At 37.4% G+C, this 19,593-nt stretch overlaps 1 protein-coding gene and 1 non-coding gene across 7 annotated transcripts in view; both read right to left on the bottom strand.

Moving 5' to 3' along the window:
* Nucleotides 1-19,593, bottom strand: part of NPNT (nephronectin) — a 78,789-nt gene that overhangs the window by 50,328 nt on the left and 8,868 nt on the right. For 4 of the 6 annotated variants that reach the window (XM_067036439.1, XM_067036437.1, XM_067036441.1 and 1 more), the window contains exon 3: nucleotides 11,254-11,304. The exons of the other annotated variants lie outside the window; for them this stretch is intronic. In XM_067036439.1, the coding sequence (XP_066892540.1) occupies nucleotides 11,254-11,304 (51 nt within the window). The remainder of the gene's footprint in view (nucleotides 1-11,253; nucleotides 11,305-19,593) is intronic. 6 annotated transcript variants of the gene reach the window in all.
* TRNAK-UUU (transfer RNA lysine (anticodon UUU)) lies at nucleotides 18,031-18,103 on the bottom strand. Its single transcript has one exon. It is a non-coding gene; the product is annotated as a tRNA-Lys (tRNA).

Here is a 19,593-nt window from a genome sequence, read left to right as displayed (position 1 = left end):
TGCAGGTCATAAAAGGCACTGGTGGCAGAAACTGCTGGGTGCTTACTAGCATCTATTTTTCCCTTCTTGAAAACAGAATGGCTTTTTTTTTTTGGAGTGGATAATGAGTCAGCAGTGGAAAATTACATTCCCTATCCTCCCTGACACATTTGGGTAGCCAAGCGACTAAATTCTGGTTGATTGTATGTAATCAGAAGTTATTGGGTGGGGCTTTTGGAACTTAAAAGCTACTGAAAAAGGTGAGTCTGTCATACAGAGTGAAGTAAGTCAGAAAGAGAAAAACAAATACCATATGCTAACACATATATACCGAATCTAAAAAAAAAAAAAAATTGGTTATGGAGAACCTGGGGGCAGGACAGGAATAAAGACGCAGACGTAGAGAATGGACTTGAGGACATGGGGAGGGGGCAGGGTAAGCTGGGACAAAGTGAGAGAGTGGCATGGACATATATACACTACCAAACGTAAAATAGATAGCTAGTGGGAAGCAGCCACATAGCACAGGGAGGTCAGCTCCTGCTTTGTGACCACCTAGAGGGGTGGGATAGTGAGGGTGGGACAGAGATGCAAGAGGGAGGAGATATGGGGATATATGTATATGTATAACTGATTCACTATGTTATAAAGCAGAAACTAACACACCATTGTAAAGCAATTATACTCCAATAAAATGTTAAAAAAAAAAAAAGGTGGCTGACAGGTGGCTCCTCTGTCTTCTAGCCTGGAATATGGAAGTCATGGCTGAACTACAGCAGCTACTTTGTGATCATGAGGTGAATCTTGAGAATAGAAAAGAGGCAAAGCTGGAAGTCATAATATTAACCCTAAATGGCCATCCACGTAATTTAGGACACTGGTCTTTGTGTCAGTGTTACTTGCAGCCGAACGCAATTACAATACAGTTACAGTTACAATTCCCAACTATCCTTGAGCACAAGGCTGAGGAATCTGGACTTAATCTGCGTTTACTGTCAAGCCAACAAATGCTTTCTTTGGATACACACTTAGGACAGAAATGTTATGATTAAATCTTAGTAAAGAAATACAATTTGTCAAAGTTATACCTATAATATCATATACTTCAGAAGTATCTAAAGAATTTCACTTCTACATCTAAAAATTAGATTAGAAAATACTTAGCCACCTTGAGACTAGAGGAAAATGATTCCCAACTTCATTTTCAGACCCACCTTTTGACAGACCCACCTTCTGACAACCCACTTCACTGTAATGTGAGTTCTCAGTGGCCAGCACACACCAACCTTCACAGCCTGCTGTGAATAGCAGGTCAGGAAAGAAAGAAAATAAGTGGACTATCTTTAGTAGTCTATTTTAGAATGATCTTCTCATCATCATCAGAAATAGATGAGACACTGATTTGTAGGAAAGAATGTGTCTGTTGTCACTATAGTTTAATCACAAAAGTCAGCATTGTTTCTCTGACCTTCACGTGGATCAGTGACAAGAAGTCTGGGCCACATTTGGTCCACTGGCCACTAGGATCCACATATGGTTTAGCAGCTCAAGAAATAAAATTCAGGTGAGGATCACAGGTAGTCAATTAATGACAGATTCTTTTTCCCCAAAAATCAGATGCTGGAATTAAGGTCAAATGGGCAAATCACACTCAAAATTTCCTCTCTAACATTCCTGCAACACAATCTCCAAAGTGCCCTTAGAATAACCCCTAAGTCATTACTTTAACTAGAAAAAGAAACATGTCTCAACTGGCAAAGCAAACATAGCTCTTTAATGTCACATGTTCCAAGCCTCTTCTGTTTGACTGCAATCTAAGATTTTCTCTTAAAAACTCATCCTAACTGATGTAACTGGGGTTCTGAGAGTTGGACAATGTTTTCTGACACTGAGTTGGACAATGTTATCAAAGAAGGTGGGAGAAAAATTAAACTCCCACATCAGTTCTATATAATATTTCTTATGTAATCTAATCACACTTGGGAGTTAAGTGCCAACATTTGTAAAAAAAAAAAAAAAAAAAAAAAAGGACATGTTGAGTTGCCCAAGCAGGTGGTGGCTCTGGAAACTGACAAGGGAAAAGCCAACTCAACCTCAGGTGTTGTTGTAACTTGAAAATGATTTTTTTTCTTTTCTTAATTTATTTTTATTTTTGGTTGCGTTGGGCTTGTGGGCTTTCTCTAGCTGTGGTGAGCGGAGGCTACTCTTCATTGCGGTGCGTGGGCTCTAGGCGCACAGGCTTCAGTAGTTGTGGCACACGGGCTCAGTAATTGTGGCTCGTGGGCTCTAGAGCACAGGCTCAGTAGTTGTGGCGCACGGGTTTAGTTGCTCCACGGTATGTGGGATCTTCCCAGACCAGGGCTCGAACCCGTGTCCCCTGCATTGGCAGGCGGATTCTTAACCACTGCGCCACCAGGGAAGCCTGAAAATGATTTTCTTAAGGTAAATAAGATTGTCTTTCGAATCCTAAGAATCATTTGTAATTTTTGCAATCTACATCATGTTGCTTTTCAGACATGGAACACTAAAAGCAGGAAAAGAGCCTTGTCCTCCAGAGTCTGTAATTTAGAAACAGGTGACATAAAGTATGCAAGTTGGCCTTGGGAGAGAAAGAGTAGCTGAAAGAGGCATTAAACAAGTCATTGCTATATTGCTATATTAATGGGACCTGGAAGGAATGGAGGCAGCATTTTTATAGGGCTCCACTGGAAAGGACCTTGAGCTTCCCTATATCATAGATATAAGAAATCCAGAGGGAAGAATCCTACAGATTCCAAGATCTCCAGAGGAAAACAGCCCTCCAGCCTTCCTAATATCCTGTATTCTAGTGTTGAATATCCTATTTTCAAATACAAATTCCCTCTGTAGTAAAAACTGAAATAAAAGGGCCTCTGATTGTTACCACTATGAAATACTATCTGTTAAACGATCTCATGAATACAGAGTGCAAAACCACTTTGTATGACTGATTAAATTTACCCTCATAGTATTCATATAAGGCAGGAGAGAGACAGACATTATCCTCATTTTATCAGCAGACAAGCAAAAGCACAGAAAGTTAAGTGACTTGACCGATTTCAGTAAAAATTCCTTATCCCAGTTCCATGGAGAATCTGCTAATACTTCTGGTAGTCAGAAAAAGGCCAGAAACCTAGCTTTTTGAGTGGATTTGGAAGAGAGGAGAGTGAGATTATAGTAATATTAAACAGGAAAGGATCAGAGGGATAGAGAATATCAAAGATAATTAAAGGCATAAAGGTATTTAGATAACATTTCTAGGAAGGAAAAGTCGCAGTTAAGAATACAATCTGTAAGTTAAGAAAATTAAAGTAACCCTGCCAGAATGTTTCAACATAAAATAATCTCTTTGCTCTACCGCTTGTTTTGTGCAGAACCCAGATTTTGAATCATTAATGAAGTATAGAATTGTTATCTCTTCTGATGTATTACTACAACTATGATATTTTTTTGTTCTCATATTTTAAGTAACATTATTTTTATTAAGAATTTAAACTAATCATAAACTACAGTCAAATATTAAGTCAACCAACTGATTAATAATTTAGAGTATGAAGTTAAAATAAATAAGGATTTCTGCTCTATATAATGTTATCTCCCAAGAGCTGTCTGGCTACCTTATTTTATTTTTGTCTTTGGGAAAATCCAATTCAAATTTCTCAAGTACCTATTTAATCTCTATTTAACATTTAATTCCTGAAGTAGACCAAAGAAAATAAGTGCCTGCATCTGCATCTTTGAACCTCAATCTAACTTTTATTTACCATAATTAAGCAATATCCATTTCGACTTAAATCTTCTGAAAAGTATTGTCATTTTTGGTTTACTTGAAATTTTAACTTTTCTTTCTGTTTTCATTGTGGTAGAAGAGTGGAATTTAGATTAATGCAAAATGAGACTTTAAGAACACATCAGAAAGTGTTACTTATCAGGAAGTGTGAAGTAGATTTTTGTTTTTGTTTTTTTAAGTAGGGTAACAGTAGCAATGAGCACATATAACAACCAGATCTTTGTTTCTTTTTTTTTTTTTACAAGATTTTTTTTTTTGACGTGGACCATTTTTTAGAAACTTCATTGAATTTCTTACAATATTGGCTCTGTTCTTTATGTTTTGGATTTTTGGCCGCAAGGCATGTGGGATCCCAGCTCCCCGACCAGGGATCGAACCCAGGCCCCCGCATTGGAAAGCAAAGTCTCAACCACTGGACCACTAGGGAAGTCCCCATATCTTCGTTTCTAAATACCGTCCCACAGTAAAATGACTCAGGGCTGGGGCAGAGAGGCTGAAATATTTTGCTGTGACAAAAAGCAAGAACATATCGAAAGAATGATGGAAACAAGTGAAAAGGACACAGGAGCTGCTTGGAGGTGTTCCCATTGGCCAAATTTGGGATAATTTGAACACCAAGAAGAATAAGAATAGTAACTGATAACAACTGAATAATAAAAGAATCCACGGGTCCAAAGTGATTCTAGAAAAGAAGAGAACAGAGATCCTCTTTACAGAATGCCAGTGAACACGCAGAAGGAATGATAGAATCTGAAAAAAAACAACTTTATAACCACCATTAAGTAATTCGAGCAAAAATTATCCAAAAGTTTGTTGGCGAACAGGATATTCAAACAGTTTCAATGTATCACCTCATAAATTACTTACTAATTACAAAGAGAAGAAGGTGCCTTTCAGTGGAAAAGTCGTAGTCAGAACCTTAATCTAGTGATCAAATTTAGCACCACCAGTAATAGAACAAACTGACATTATGTGCAACAGGAATGTTATAATATATGATCACCTAGTAATAGTCTTGCAAAAAAGGCTTTAACTAGTATCTAATAATGAGGAAATCTTAGACAAATTTAGATTGTGCAATATTCTACCAAGCAGTTGACCTGGACTCTTGAAAAATGTTATTGTCAAGAAGGAAAAAAAAAGTAGATCCAGAACTCTTCCAAAACTGTTCTAAATTAAAGAAGACCAAAGAGGAATGTCAACTAAATGAAGTATATAATCCTTGATTGGACCTGGATCAGAAAAAACCATAAAAATCATTTGGAGATAATTTGGGAAATCTAATTATGGACTGTTTGTGACATAATATTATTGTACCTATGCTAAATTTCTTAAGTGTGATAATGGTATGCATGCTGAAGTATATAGGTACAAAGAGCCATTATGTCTGTAAGTTACTTTCCAATGGCTCACTAATATGTGTATATGTGTGTGTGTGTGTATATATATATATATTATATATATATATATATATATATAGAGAGAGAGAGAGAGAGAGAGAGAAGAGTGTGCATACATGCAAATATGTAATATGTTAACAACTGTACATGAAGAGTATATGGCTATTTACTGTTGCTATACTTTCAATTCCTCTGTGGGTTTGAAATTTTCAAACACAAAAATGGGAAAAAATTTATAAACTTGAGTAGATAATATGTATACTTTGACAAATATTTCTTAACATGTGAGCTGTTGTTCACTTAGTGCACTCTAGAGAAGAGGGTAAGGCACACATGCTGGAGTTAGACTGCTGGGTCCCAGCTCTACCACTTGGGAAATGAATGACCCATGCAGATTACCCAGCTTCTCTCTGATCTAAAATGAAGATCATAGGTTGAACCAGAGGCAGTTGTCAGCACTGCCATTTTTTACTTACAAAATAGTAAAGCAACACGGTGAATACAGAACTTACCCATAGGTTTATTGGGATGATTAAATGAGAAAATCCAAATAAAGTACTTAGAACAGTACCCATCTCATAGTAAGAGCTCAATAAAATGTTATCTATAATGAGAATTATAAGAATGACAAAGAGGAAGAGCTACAGTGCCTAAGAAACTGTATTAAGAACTGGGGGTTTCACCATGCCACCCTCCCCCTTATACTCGCTGGCTCCTATGTTTACCTATCATTATACTTATCATACTGGTTCAAACTCTCAGTATGGCATTCAACCCCACATTTCATAATTTGACTCCTGCCTGTCCCACCAGCCTCATCTCCAATCATATCCACAAACAGACCAACTGATGGCAGTTCTCAGGAAGTAACATACTCTAATACTTGCATGCTTTTACATGGAAATGTCATTCTTCCCCTTGTCTGATGGACTAACATCTAGACAGGCTTCAACACCCAGCTCAAACAGTATTTGCTTTAGCCCCTCCTTCTGAGTTCGGAGCCCTCCTCAGTGCTTTCCTAAACCTCTGTGCCTACCTCTGCCATAAATTTTATACACATATATTTATATATACACATATATCATGCTTTATTACCACAGTTAGTCTTCTCATCCTGCTGCCCCACCACTAGGCTTTGAGCTCTTTAAATACACAGTACCTACTCTGAAATCTCATACAGTCTCCTGACAAAGACAGACATGACAGGCGTACAAGGTGTTAAAAGAATATAAAAGGAAGAAATTTCTCTGCAGACAGGAGGGAGTAGGAAGAATGTCAGGAAAGGCGGCAGGAAGAAATGTGAACTGAATCTTAAAGGATGAGTAGGAGAAATTCACCATGTGGTTGGGTGAAGGGCCTTATTCAGAATCAGCAGCCTAAGCAAAGCCAGAGAGGCAGGAAGCAGCAGAGGGTCTGGCAATGCGTGGGCAGTCCACTGGGATTGTGTCCACGCTGCAAAAAACAGTCCTTTTTTAAAATAAGGCAATCATCAGCCTGAAGACTCTAGTACTCAGAGAATCAGTATCTATATTTTACCAAAAAGGCAGCTATTGCTCGGAAAGGTTGGTTTCTCAAAAACACGGGTCTGGTAGCAGCCAAGTCTGTCTATGAAGCCTGCACTCCCCAGCACTGTCCTAAAGCATGCCTCCCCATCCTTTTTTTTTTTTTTTTTTTTTTTTGGTGGTACGCGGGCCTCTCACTGTTGTGGCCTCTCCCGTTGCGGAGCACAGGCTCCGGACGCACAGGCTCAGCGGCCATGGCTCACGGGCCCAGCCGCTCCGCGGCATGTGGGATCTTCCCGGACCGGGGCACGAACCCGTATCCCCTGCATCGGCAAGCGGATTCTCAACCACTGCGCCACCAGGGAAGCCCTCCCCATCCTTTCTTTTCCGTATCTTTCAATCCCTAATCTTCGTTCCCACCAATACCTCTTAAAACTCAATTTCTCACCAGGTGTAGTGTAACAGCCTCTAGTCCCGAGCCTCAAAAGGCTGTCTCATAATTGCCAATCAGCATAATGGTGAACAATAATGGATTATAAGCAGTAGATGACACAATCAGATTACACTTTATGTGTTTTCAAGCATGTAAATTGATTTCTTTTAAGAAGCTTCATCAAGAGTTAAGATCTCTAATATGTAATAAGGTCATAAGATAGGCAGACAAATTAAATATATTTATTTTCCCAGTAAACAGTCTTTCCTAAAACTACAATCTGCTTATTAAGATTACATCACGTTCACACTTTTTAGGCCTTTTATATAGAAGTGCCTGGTCCTTATACTTTCAAAGTACTGACTGAGCTAGACTAGGCACTGCAGAAGCTAAAGATGTCTAAGACAGTCCCCCAGCTTCACGGAACTAAAGCCTAGCAGAACAAATGATATAGATCCACAAGTAAGCACAACGTAGGGCAAGATGAGATAGGCTCCGTGCCAGTGTTAATAACTAAGTGCAGAGAAAGAAGAGACTTCCTGCCGCTAAAATCAGGAAGAAAGAAAGGAGAAGGTGGCATCTGAGTCAGGCCTGGAGGCAGGGCTGATTCTCAGTATGCTCAGCTAAGAAAGAATATACATTTCAAACATAAGTACAGTCATTCATTCCTAACAATGATTTACTTTTAGTTGAATATTTGCTTTTAGGAGTGATAGTGATGGAAACAGAAAAAGCCAACCAAAAGGGGAAAAAAGATAGAATGTTTGTAGAGTGTGATGTTTTTCAGCCTTTGATATAAACAAATGTTGAATTACTCATTTCTTTCAGCTGGAGGCCAAAATGGTAAACTGGAAAGAAAGTTTTTCAAGAACTGAAAACTCTCAGCGAACATTTCCACCGACAGGCAACATAGTATTTTAACTCTCCCACATTCTTCTGATACTGTGATCCTCTCTGGAGGTAGCTGTGAGGATCATTAATGTTGACTGAAGGTGACAGAGGGGAAGGAAGGTTGGGGTAGGACAGGGGTGGAGAGATCATCAGATCACAGCCTGTGCCCCTCTCACATCGCACCCCTGAGCTCCAGGCCCTGGAATCCAACCACGTATCGCATCTCTCCACTTCGAAGTCTCATAAGCGCTTCACACGTATCACATCCAACACTGAAGTCTTCATCTGCACTTTCTCCCATGTTCTCTAGGTCACCAGATCTCACACCAGAAACGCAGGCATCATCCTGGAGCCCCTCTTCCTTACAACCAACCTCACCACCACCAGCCACCATTTTCCTGAATGTGAATCAATGGGAGCCAGTTACTAAGTGTTTTGCATTTTCTCATTTGATCCTCATAACAACCCCGTAAGGTAGGGCTCTTCTCTATATTTTACCAAAAAAGAAGCTATTGCTCGGAAAGGTTAGTTTCTCAAAAACACAGGTCTGGCAGCAGCCAAGTCTGTCTATGAAGCCTGCACTCCCCAGCACTGTCCTAAAGCATGCCTCCCCATCCTTTCTTTTTCGTATCTTTCAATCCCTAATCTTCGTTCCCACCAATACCGCTTAAAACTCAATTTCTCACCAGGTTTAGTGTAACAGCCTCTAGTCCCGAGTCTCAAAAGGCTGTCTCGTAATTGCCAATCAGCAAAATGTTCAGAAATGGGCCCCAGAACCCGAAATGCCCACAGATCCTGGGCATCTGCCTGAAGCAGTGAGCCCTACGATAAAAAGGAGTACATGCTTCTCCAAACGCGGCAACGCTAAGCAACTCCATCCCACCAATTCCTTGCAGCAACACAGAGCTACTGATTTATCAACAAAGCCTGATACCCATTTTTCCTCGGAAACACTGGCGACTATTTCGAAAAATCTCTGTGAGCAAAATCAAATTCACCTGTACGCTAGATAGGACCCACTGGCACCAGCTTAGAACTTATGAAACATAAATCTTATTATGTAATTCCCCTGCTTAAAATCTGTACAGTGTCCCTCTGCAACCTTGGGATAAATCCTACTCTATTTAAGATGACATCAAAGGCCTTCCATGAGTCAGCCCATTCCTACCTCTCCCACAGCATCGCTCATCAGATATCCTTCAAACACATACCCCAATGCCAAATGAAGGTTCTTACATTTCCTGGAATGTGCCTCTCATTCTGGCTTCTGAAGTTTCAGTGCATTTTTCTGTCTGGCCAGGGTGCCCTTTACTTGACTTACGTATCCCTCAGGATTTAGCTAGGCCACCAGTCCATCGCTCTTGGGTGGGGATACTGCCCACTGAGACGTGCTCTCACAATATCCTATCTCAAAACACACCTCTCATCCAATATTGTTTTCATCTGTGGGCCTTCAACATTGACAGGGAATGACATAAATGCCTGTAGCTTCATCTTACTAATGTATCTGCAGTGGCTGGCACAGGATCAGACAGGTAATCACCCTCAGTATGTAGTTATTGAATGAATGAATCAACTGAACACAACTGAGTCTGTGAAATCTTCCTTGATCCTCTCCAGCAGGAAGTAATGCTTCCTCTCAACAGCCTCAACTCTTTATCCTTAACTCTTGCCTACTTTAGAATCCTGGAAGGAATAAGAGACAACCATCTTACCAAATCAGCTCCTCCCAAGCAAGAGTCCATGTTTTACTAATCTCTGTCAGCCCCTAACTTAGCTCCTTGCCTTTAGTAAACTCTCAAATGTGTGTCAAATCAATGACTAAGTAACTCTACATGTAATTCTACAATTCAATTATCGACTCTTCCAGTTCCTTTTCCTTGGGTTAGGCAACCAAAACCCTACTTCACTCTGATATTTGCAGATGGATGTTATTAAAGAAGTGGAAAAGGAATGGTTCAAAAGCACAGATGGTCATCCAATGACAGTTTTTATTTTAGAAATGAATAATCTGAGAAATCTTCTACTACTGGCAATGGATTTTTTCCAAACGGTGGGCATGGTAAACAAAATGTATTTTAAAACATACTATATACCATGGATGCCACCATGGACCCTAGTAAAAATAAAACACTGTTTCAAAGTTCATTTGTATTCTTTATATTGACCATACAATAATAATAGCAAACATTTATCAAGAGCTGTTCTGCATGAGGCATTCTCCTTACGGCTAGCAACAATCTTGCCAGGTAGGTTTAAAGATTAGGAAATTGTGGCTCAGAAGATTTAAATAAAATATCTAGTATGTCATAGTTGGTGAGTCACAGGAACAGGTCCTGAACCCACATCTGTTGGTGACAAAGCCCACATTATACTCTTTGTTTGTTATGACCTCCTTAACCTCTGCCATAGCTCTGCTAGTTAATACTATAGCTGATAGTAAATATAAGATACATATGCTTTGGTTTTTTTAAGCGTCCCTGAACAGAGAAATTTCTTAACTTTTATTTCTAGAACTATCAATCTTGTTCCCAAGTGATTTTATTAAAATCTCCCCTTAAAAACATTTTCTCTGACATGTCATAGTATCTTCCATCTATCAGTTTAAAGTACATTGTCTTCTTGGCCCCAACTCCTTTAAATAGAATTTCACACATTTCACCAAAAATTTCCACAAAAGTATCACAAGGGTGATTTTTTAGGTAACACTGTTCACTTCCAAAAATATTTAAGACAAGAAACACTTTATGCACCAAAACAATAGCATGAATACTACAAGGTGCTATTATAACATCTTACATATCTTATACAATAAAAATATTTCTTACCTGATTCCTTCCATGGAGAATTAATGAATATGAGATACAATTCCCTCAGGTTAATGATAGGATGGTGTTAGTAATTTCATTTGGTGGACTTTAAAAAAAAAATTTGCTTCTTTAAGTATTAAAAACATAAACTGTCCTTTAGGTTAGAATGGAGGTCAATTTATCAGATTCATAAAACAGGAGAAAGGAATTATAAACTGAAAGGGAAAAGTTTCATGTAATAACTGAAATAAAATTATGAACAGAAGAAACACATCTCTAAGGAATATAGTTACCCCCAACAAAAGCAACTCAAAAACACAACTAGTGTTAAGTTTTATTAATAACTTTGTGAAGTTATTATTTAGAAGTACTGTATGTCTTTCAAGACATAGATTAGCCAAAATTATTTCAAAAAATATGTTCATCTAACCTTTGAGCTGGCACCTTATCCTGGCTATTCTCTGCCTTAAGACGTAGAAAGCTGCAAAACAAATGTCCAAAAAAAGAAATTCCAGATCTTTTCTCTGTAAGGAGGCTGGACTTGGGTATTTATCAACTTGTTACATTCCCGGAGACTTACACATACGCAACTTTCAGTGCTTTTCTGAAACAAACAAAAAAATCTAGGACATGTTCAAAATAGTAATATTTTAGTCACCATTTTGTCATTAAAAAACATTTTGTAACAAAAATATTAACCAATAATTGAAGTTGTGCTATTCTTTCATAGTTCAAATTCTAAATTAAAGTATTTCAGACCTTTTGTGACACTGTACCTTTCAATCCAATTTTTCATTTTCAGAATATTAATTTTTGGTTCCAAGAGACAGTATCCTTTTATTTAACTGAGTGTTGGACAAAATATCTGAAAAAAATTAAAACTTTTGATAAATTAGTAACCGAGCCTGGTAGTTTTTAAATTGATATATCTTTACTTACCTGTTTCTTACATACTGTGTGTTCCCTTTTCTCTCCAACTTTGCGGAGGAAATATTAAGGTTTTTTTTCTTTCCTTCCACAGCATTTTCTTCTTGCATGGCTGCTTTGGTTGTCAATAGCAACAAGAATTAGTGTGAAAACTCAGCCATTTCACTTGAAGATATGTAAATTACCCATTTTAATGAAAGTAAATGGAAGAAACTTGAAACACTACTAGTAATGGTCAGCAGTTCGACCAACCTAGAGATCCTAGAGGTAAGGGAAGAGATGATTGTGTGACTTCTCTTTTGGATTAATGTCTTTCCTCTTTAAAGCATAAAGTATGCTTTAAAGAGGAAAGACTTTTAACTTTCCATTTGTGTATTTATTTGTGTAATTTAAAATTAGGTGAATGGAGCCTTCTTTTAGGTAATATTAGAAGATAAAAATTCTAAGTCCAATTTGATTCAATTAAAGTAATAATCTAACTATCGATCCAGAATGATTGCTCTGTACTTTTAAAGGTACACATTACATTTGCTTGTTAGAGGTTTTCTTGTGTGTTGGTTAGGTTTGTAACTTTAAAAGAACTCACCATATCTTGATGTTGATACATTTTTTTAAAAAAAGTAATGAAATATATCAGGCACAATCTAAGCAAAAAGCTGAAAATAAATCAAAGTATAAATTGCAAATTATATTCTGGATCACATATTAAAGAAAACTGTTTATGACTATGGTTATGTATAAGAAGGGAAAAATATAAAAGGATACCGTTTCTTTAATACTCTTTAAATGCCAATTTGGAAAAATCTAATTTATCCAGAAAAAATATTAAATGATTTTAAACAAAGGTAAAACAAGCCAATAAAGAATAGCAAACATCATTGTTTTCTAAGTAGTTATATTAGTACCAAGCATCCAACAGTTCTGTATAGTTTATTTTTGTTCACAATATCTTAAGTTGGGTCATATTTCTCTTACTTAACTTAAATCAGCCTCGACACACATAGACTTAGCAAGTTTTATGTTATCAGTGTGTATAGCCATTAAGTAAGACTTCTTAGCATGAAATTTTAGCCAATGCCCCATATTCTAAAATTTGCATTTTAAAACTATACAAAACTGCATTTTAAATCAAAGCAATTTTAAACATGGAGAAGATTATTTCCAGAAAGTTTCTGGAATCTGTTCTCTACTGACACGTAAGGAAATTTTCAGAGGCAACCATCACCACGGTTTTCGTGAAAGCTGCCAAAAATAAATGCCCTACATGTATTGTTTTGTGGTATAAACCCCACTAAAAAGCACTGAAATAGGATTCATTAGTAGCATGTAATATAGAAAAACCTGTCCCATTTTTTTCCTGATAACCTGCTTCCCGACAGCCACTGTAAAGAGCCACAGTGGTTAACTCATGCAATCTCGCCAGCAAAGCCACCGGGTTAGAAGTCACAACTGTAGAACTCTCTCCTGAGACTTGTCCCAGACCACTGCTTCAGTCCACCTGAGGGCTCTCAGTGACACTACACGCTACTGAGGGGTCTCAGTGATTATCAGGCATGGTTAAAGATCATAAGCACCCTAATGATTTTATAAAATTGTGACTAATATAAACCAGAGAAACTGAACTATTCAGGGATGACTTTTCTTGCCTGGTAAACACAGGTTACAGATTTGGAGTCCATCCTGGGCTTTGGACAGAGTTAGGGAAAATGAGGGATAAGAAACCCAAAGGAACTGAGCCTCCTTGTTAGCCAAAGGTATCCCTATCTTCCGGCATATCGTCAGACAGTCTCTGAAGCATGATACAGGCACCTCTTTCCAGGTGATAAATGCCAGGTACATAGATGAAAGGGAATGGTCCTCCCTGCCACTGTACTTCTACCTTCTAACCCTAATCTCTAGCTAGAAAAAAAGTAACTCTAAGATGTTCTCCATACCCCAACCCTAAATTTCACATATTTCTCATTGTCAAAAAAGTTAATATTAGCCTGGCAAACTCTATTCATAGACAGCTCTCCAACTCTGCATGTTTATAACACCAACATCCAGGACAACAGATCCCACGCCCACAAATAGCATTTTGAGTAAGAATTTGGACGACCCCAACTTTCAGTCTACTGCTTTATAGGCATTAAAGCCATAGCATTCATCAGACCTCAACACAAGATTAGAGAACAGAACATTTAACAAATCTACAAATCATTTCTTCATAATTTTATATTTTCTCCCCCAGTTTACCTGTTTCAAAAAAACCACAATTCTGCCTTAATTAGGAAATAAACTATACAGGGGAATATCCTAATATTTGGCCATACATAGACACCAAGATGCAATGAACCTTTTAATTCATCAGTAAAAACTCAATTGAGTTTTGATTTAAAAAACTCAATCCAAGGGACAAAAGAACTTGAAACCACCATTATCTATATGAAACACCATGAAATATTTATGTAATCAGATGAGCTTGGGACAATTTACCCAGTAGAAACTATTGCCACAGTAAGTTATATAATATAAAATCAACTCTAAACATCCATGTACATTAAAAAAAACACACTTAAGCCTGAGCTGCAATTTGTGTTTTTCTATTATTTGCTATTTGTTGGCATGAAAGCATTTGGCAGATAGTTACCAAGTACCTATAAAATCTTAACATTAAAATAAAATAGGAGGTAACAAAGGCTTTAGAAAAATATTTTAGGTGGCAGGAAGCTTATGTTCGGAAAATCTATCCAAGGAGTTAGTCTCTGTGCTAAACACACACCTTTGACCATTTAAGGATTTTTCATAGAAACTGAGTTTGAAAACTCTGATCTATAAAAACAAGGCTAGAGAGTTTTGAAAAACAACACTGCTTTTGGCAAAGTAAGCATAAATCCAGAAATGTCTAATAGTTTCATCTTTTGTGTACATTAGCACAAATTTAAACTGTGATGAAATAGTTCCTAAAAGTTCAGAATAAGTCAGTAATATTTACAAAAGACAACCTTAACCTTGTGATCTGATGATGTTATAATAGGAAAACAAAGTCAGTTTTGGAGAATTTGTATCATTAATCTACAGGACCATTAAAGAGATACTAACCAAATGAAGTGTTCAGTTTTAAAATTTATTTGATTCTAGACTATCCTCATGCAAATCACCTACAGCAAATCCTTAGTCTCAAGTTGGCTTTAGCCAGCATCTAATACCTACCAAGGCTGTCTCCAGCCTTTGGTTAATATATGGCAGAAAATGAGGGCTTCTAATTAAATATAATTAGGAGAAAACCTGTTTCTTCTACAAAATCAACTACTATATTATAAAGCTACAAAACCAATTTGATTATTCTTATCTCTTTTTCCTTCTATCAGACGTAAGAATAACAAGTTGACTTAACAGTGTTTCATCAGGCTAAGTTAAAACTAAAATTCTTGAGACTATCTATGAAAGAATATGTAATAACACATGGATAGCTACACTATTTTACCATACATAATAATACTTTATCACATCTAGGCTGTAACGTACTCTTTTATGCTGGCTTTATTAGGAATTTTATTAGTATTTATATTATGACCATAATTATCTCAACTAGGCACTAGTAGGAATTCCGTGATGAAATTGGAAAATTTTAAATGAAGCTTTAGTGCATTAAAATGCACTAAATATAATTTAAAATGCACAAATATAAATTTCTTTATATTTGATATTACTTAACCAAACTCTATACCTTGTAACACACTGATGATTTTTAAGTAACTAGATATACATTTTGAAACCAATTTTCTCTGGCAGATTCCCAGGGATGCACTGTCAATCACATTAGGCCTATGCTACAGTATTTTTCTATGGTCAGCTATTGATATCACTTTGAAATTTTTTCAAGCGAAATTATCTGGGCTACATTCTATTATATTTGAGAACTGATCGTTTATTTATTCCCACAAAGAAATGTAAGATCTTGGCCCTGGCAATGTAAACTCCTTGGCTCCCCTCCAGGTTGATATAGGGTGACAATTCTTGGACAGGTTAGATACTTGGTTGGTGCTGATCTCTGGAGAAAGGCATTCAAAGTCCCTTTCTCTGTTTCTCCCATGGAGATGGGGCACTTACTGGATTGGGGCCCTCTCCAGACACATCATGTTGAGCCTTTCTTTTTCTTTTTTTTTCTTTTTTTTCGAGAGAGATTCTCCTAGGGCATATGTATCCCAGAGTTTCAGGTTCCATTGCCAATGGAGCTTCAGGAGTGCATGAGGATTAACCTTTCCTCGTACCCCAGTGAAAACAAGTTAAGTTTGTGTCTGGATGGTGACATAAGACTCTGCTTTGAGTCTGTTCAGGCCCCAGTGGCTTATTTAAAGCAGCCCTCCATGAGATCCAGATGAACTAGAATAAAAACTAAGGGTCGTTTGGGCTCCTTTGCACACCTATAACAATCATGAGCTTTGGGGAAATGAGCACTGGTCAAAGATTTTGTTGTTCCTGGGTGCACTGGCCCTTATTCCAAGTAACAGCATAAGTAGGATAAATGATGCCTGGAAGCAATGTTTGTGCCTCATCTCTTACCCCAAGTTATAACTTGCATGAAAATGAGTAAGTACATACAAAATGGTAATGACTTTTTATACTGATATTCAATGAATACAAAAATAATAACTCATACAAAATTGAAACAACAAATTCTCCGATTTCTTTGCAGAGCCTCCTAATACTGGATCCTAGGAGACACCTATCTGTATTCCATTCCCAATGCCTCTGGGTACCAATTCCATCAACTGCTGACTGATTTTTAAAATACATGGGCTGAAAAAAAAAGAAAAGAAAAAATATATGGACTAGCCTTTAATTAATATTACAGCACACTTGATATTGTTAGAGATCCTAACTTGAAACTCTTTTGTCTAACCTAGAATTGTCCACCCAAAGCCCTATACTATACAGTTCACCCATCACTGCTAGATATTCTGGGCTAAGTCAAGCTGAGTCATCAGAAAGCTAAGTATGTATAACGTTTCTTAAGCTGCTTGTAAAATAGTTTTCTATGAACTGCAGTTCTGGATTAAGGGTCTCTTCTTTGGTTGGAGGCTCTTCTATGGAACAGCTTTACAAAACCACCACTTGCTTCATGATAAAAACGTTGCTGTAGCCCCTTCCACTCCATCACTCAACCCCACTCTCTGAAGACCACATGAAACTGTTTTTTCAGTACTATATGTGGGAAAAGACATAATTTCCCCAAATAACTGGCTTGATTTTTCCCTAACAAACAACATGAATTATATAAGCAATGAAACTTCCCTTTTTCCTTTGGCTAGCAGAAACTAAGAGCCAAATTATGAAACATAATTTAAATCCTATGGCTTACATATCTGCACTTATTAACTCGCCTCCCAACATCTTACCTTTTATCCTATCCTTTTTTCTTCCTCTAGCCATTGTTAATTCTATCTTCCTATTTTACTGCATTCATTCCTGGAAGCCACTTCACATCTTTTCCCAAACAAGGTTGGGCATAAAAACATAGAAATAAATCCATTCTATTCATCTTTTAAGGCATCTTCTAAGGAATCAAAAATAGAAAATGACTGAATGGAAGGTTTCCACTCTGTAATAGCATCCATGATTTAATTGCCTTTAAGTTACATATTTTATATAAGAAAATTTATAAAAATAAAATGAGAGCTCTTCAACAATTGTACTTACATAAAAATAGGATGACTATCTCTCCCATATCTGTATGTATATAACAGTGATGATGAATGTGTAAAGATATTCACTACAGCATGTTTTGTAAAAACAAAATATTGAAAACCACCTAAATGTACGTAAACAGGGGATTTTTTAATTAATTAATTTAAAATTAATTATGGTACATCCATATTTAACAGAATGAGTCAGGTTTATATGAATTGATAAGGACTAGCCTCCAAAATGTAATATTACGTGAAAAAAGAAGGAACAGACTAGTTTTACTTCATGCCATCATTTTATGAACAAGGAAAATTTTGGAAATGCCTAGAAATCTCTGCAAAGATCAACAGGGAACAGTGGTGGCCTGCTGGAGGTTGGAACTAAGTGTCAGGAAAACAGAGAAGTCAGAAAGACTTACCTTCACTGCCTTCTCTCTCTCCCAACCTGGTTCTTTTAATTTTTCACGTATGCACGCATTTCTTAATTTTTAAAAATAAGATGACTTAAGATATAATTGGAATAAGGATTAGAACAACTAATGGAAATGATATGCCCCTACAGTTTTTTTTTCCCCCCCTTTGGCTGTGCCGCGTGGCTTGTGGGATCTTACTTCCCCGACCAGGGATTGAACCCAGGTCCTCGGCAGTAAAAGTGCCGAGTCCTAACCACTGGACCGCCAGGGAAGTCCCACCCCTACAGTTTCAAAGTCACTTTTTAAAAGTATTTTGGTACAATAGTTTAATATTTCCTGAAAATACTCATGTCATAGCAGGTGTCCCAAAAAACTTTATGCAGGTATCAAAATTCTACATACTCCTCCCTAACAGGTAATGGGTCTAGTAAAAAAGCAAACACTATATACATAGCTGTAAGAATTACAGCTGAACTATAAACATAATAAAAGGTCAAAGAATTAAGCAATTCCTAAAAGAATATATGAGTCTTTCTTATAAGTAAAAAGGACCTCACATCCATAAAGAGTAGACAACTTACGGGCAGAGCGCCAGGCGGGGATCCTGGCTAATGGACAACCTCACCTCATCCTCCCAACCAGCTGCCTCTAGTCCAAGATTAAACAGATGAAAAATGGGGGCCGAGGGACCTTCACTGACTTGTCAGAGGGGTTTTTTGGGAAAAAAAAGTAGGAATTAGAGCATCCTAGAGTCAAGCAACAGATCAGATTCTGGATGTGGAATTGCCAGAGCCTTAAGTCAGCATTGCAATCCAGCCTTTCGTTTACCCACTTACTACCAAGGAAGAAGCCATTGGTCACCTGGTCAAAATTACAACTGTATATGTCATTTGACCACATATCAAAGTTATCTTGCAGAACAATATTTTTTTCAATGTATGTTTAAGGTTGTTTATTTTAGAATTGTGTTAGCAAAAGATTAGAATCCACATAAATGTCCACCAATAAGAAACTGGTTAACAAACTATGGTATAGCCATACAGTGGAAATGCTACCCATCCATAAAGACGTGAGCAGCCTCTTCATGTGCTGATGATAAAGGAAGTCTTTCAAGATGCATTTTTAGGAAAAAGAAGGTAAAATGGTATATATAGCATGCTATATATAAGAACAGATATATAAGATATATAGGAATTTACCCATAAGTAGGTAAAGTATTTCTGAAAGGTATACAAAAACCTGGTAACATTTATCGCTCTAAGGAGGGGTATGTGAGGCGATGAACGCATTTTCTCTTATAAAATAAATAAATATTTGTAAAAGACTGATGGGAAAAATTTTTAAACCTGCACAAAATCGGTGAGAAAGGGGCAAAAGTATCTGTTAAGGCGAGGGGAGGGGAGAAGTGATGAGGATTAGATCATATAACCCTTCTCTCGTTCCCTTTCATCTCCGCTGCGATGAAGGTGCAGCCCCTGTGATGAATATCTTCCATTACTCACTGAAGGCAACTGCAGGGAATCACTCAGCATCTCTGGATTCCCTTTAAAAGGAGGCAATCGATTCAACTGACTGAAAATGCATATAACATGAATTCTACAGATGAAAATCACCATTACCATTGCTACAGAAGGGGGTGGGGGAAGCACACCTACATTTTCCAAAGCTTATCAAAAAGTTTCCCAGTAGCAAAGTGCAGTTTCTGGGCTGGAAGCGGCTCCTCAGGAGCAGGTGTACGTGCACGTGGCGCTTTCAGGTAGC

This window comes from Kogia breviceps, chromosome 6, assembly GCF_026419965.1.
Source record: "Kogia breviceps isolate mKogBre1 chromosome 6, mKogBre1 haplotype 1, whole genome shotgun sequence".
Lineage (NCBI taxonomy): Eukaryota > Metazoa > Chordata > Mammalia > Artiodactyla > Physeteridae > Kogia > Kogia breviceps.
The sequence above is the reverse complement of the archived record's forward strand: the minus strand, read 5'-3'. Positions and strand labels throughout refer to the sequence as shown.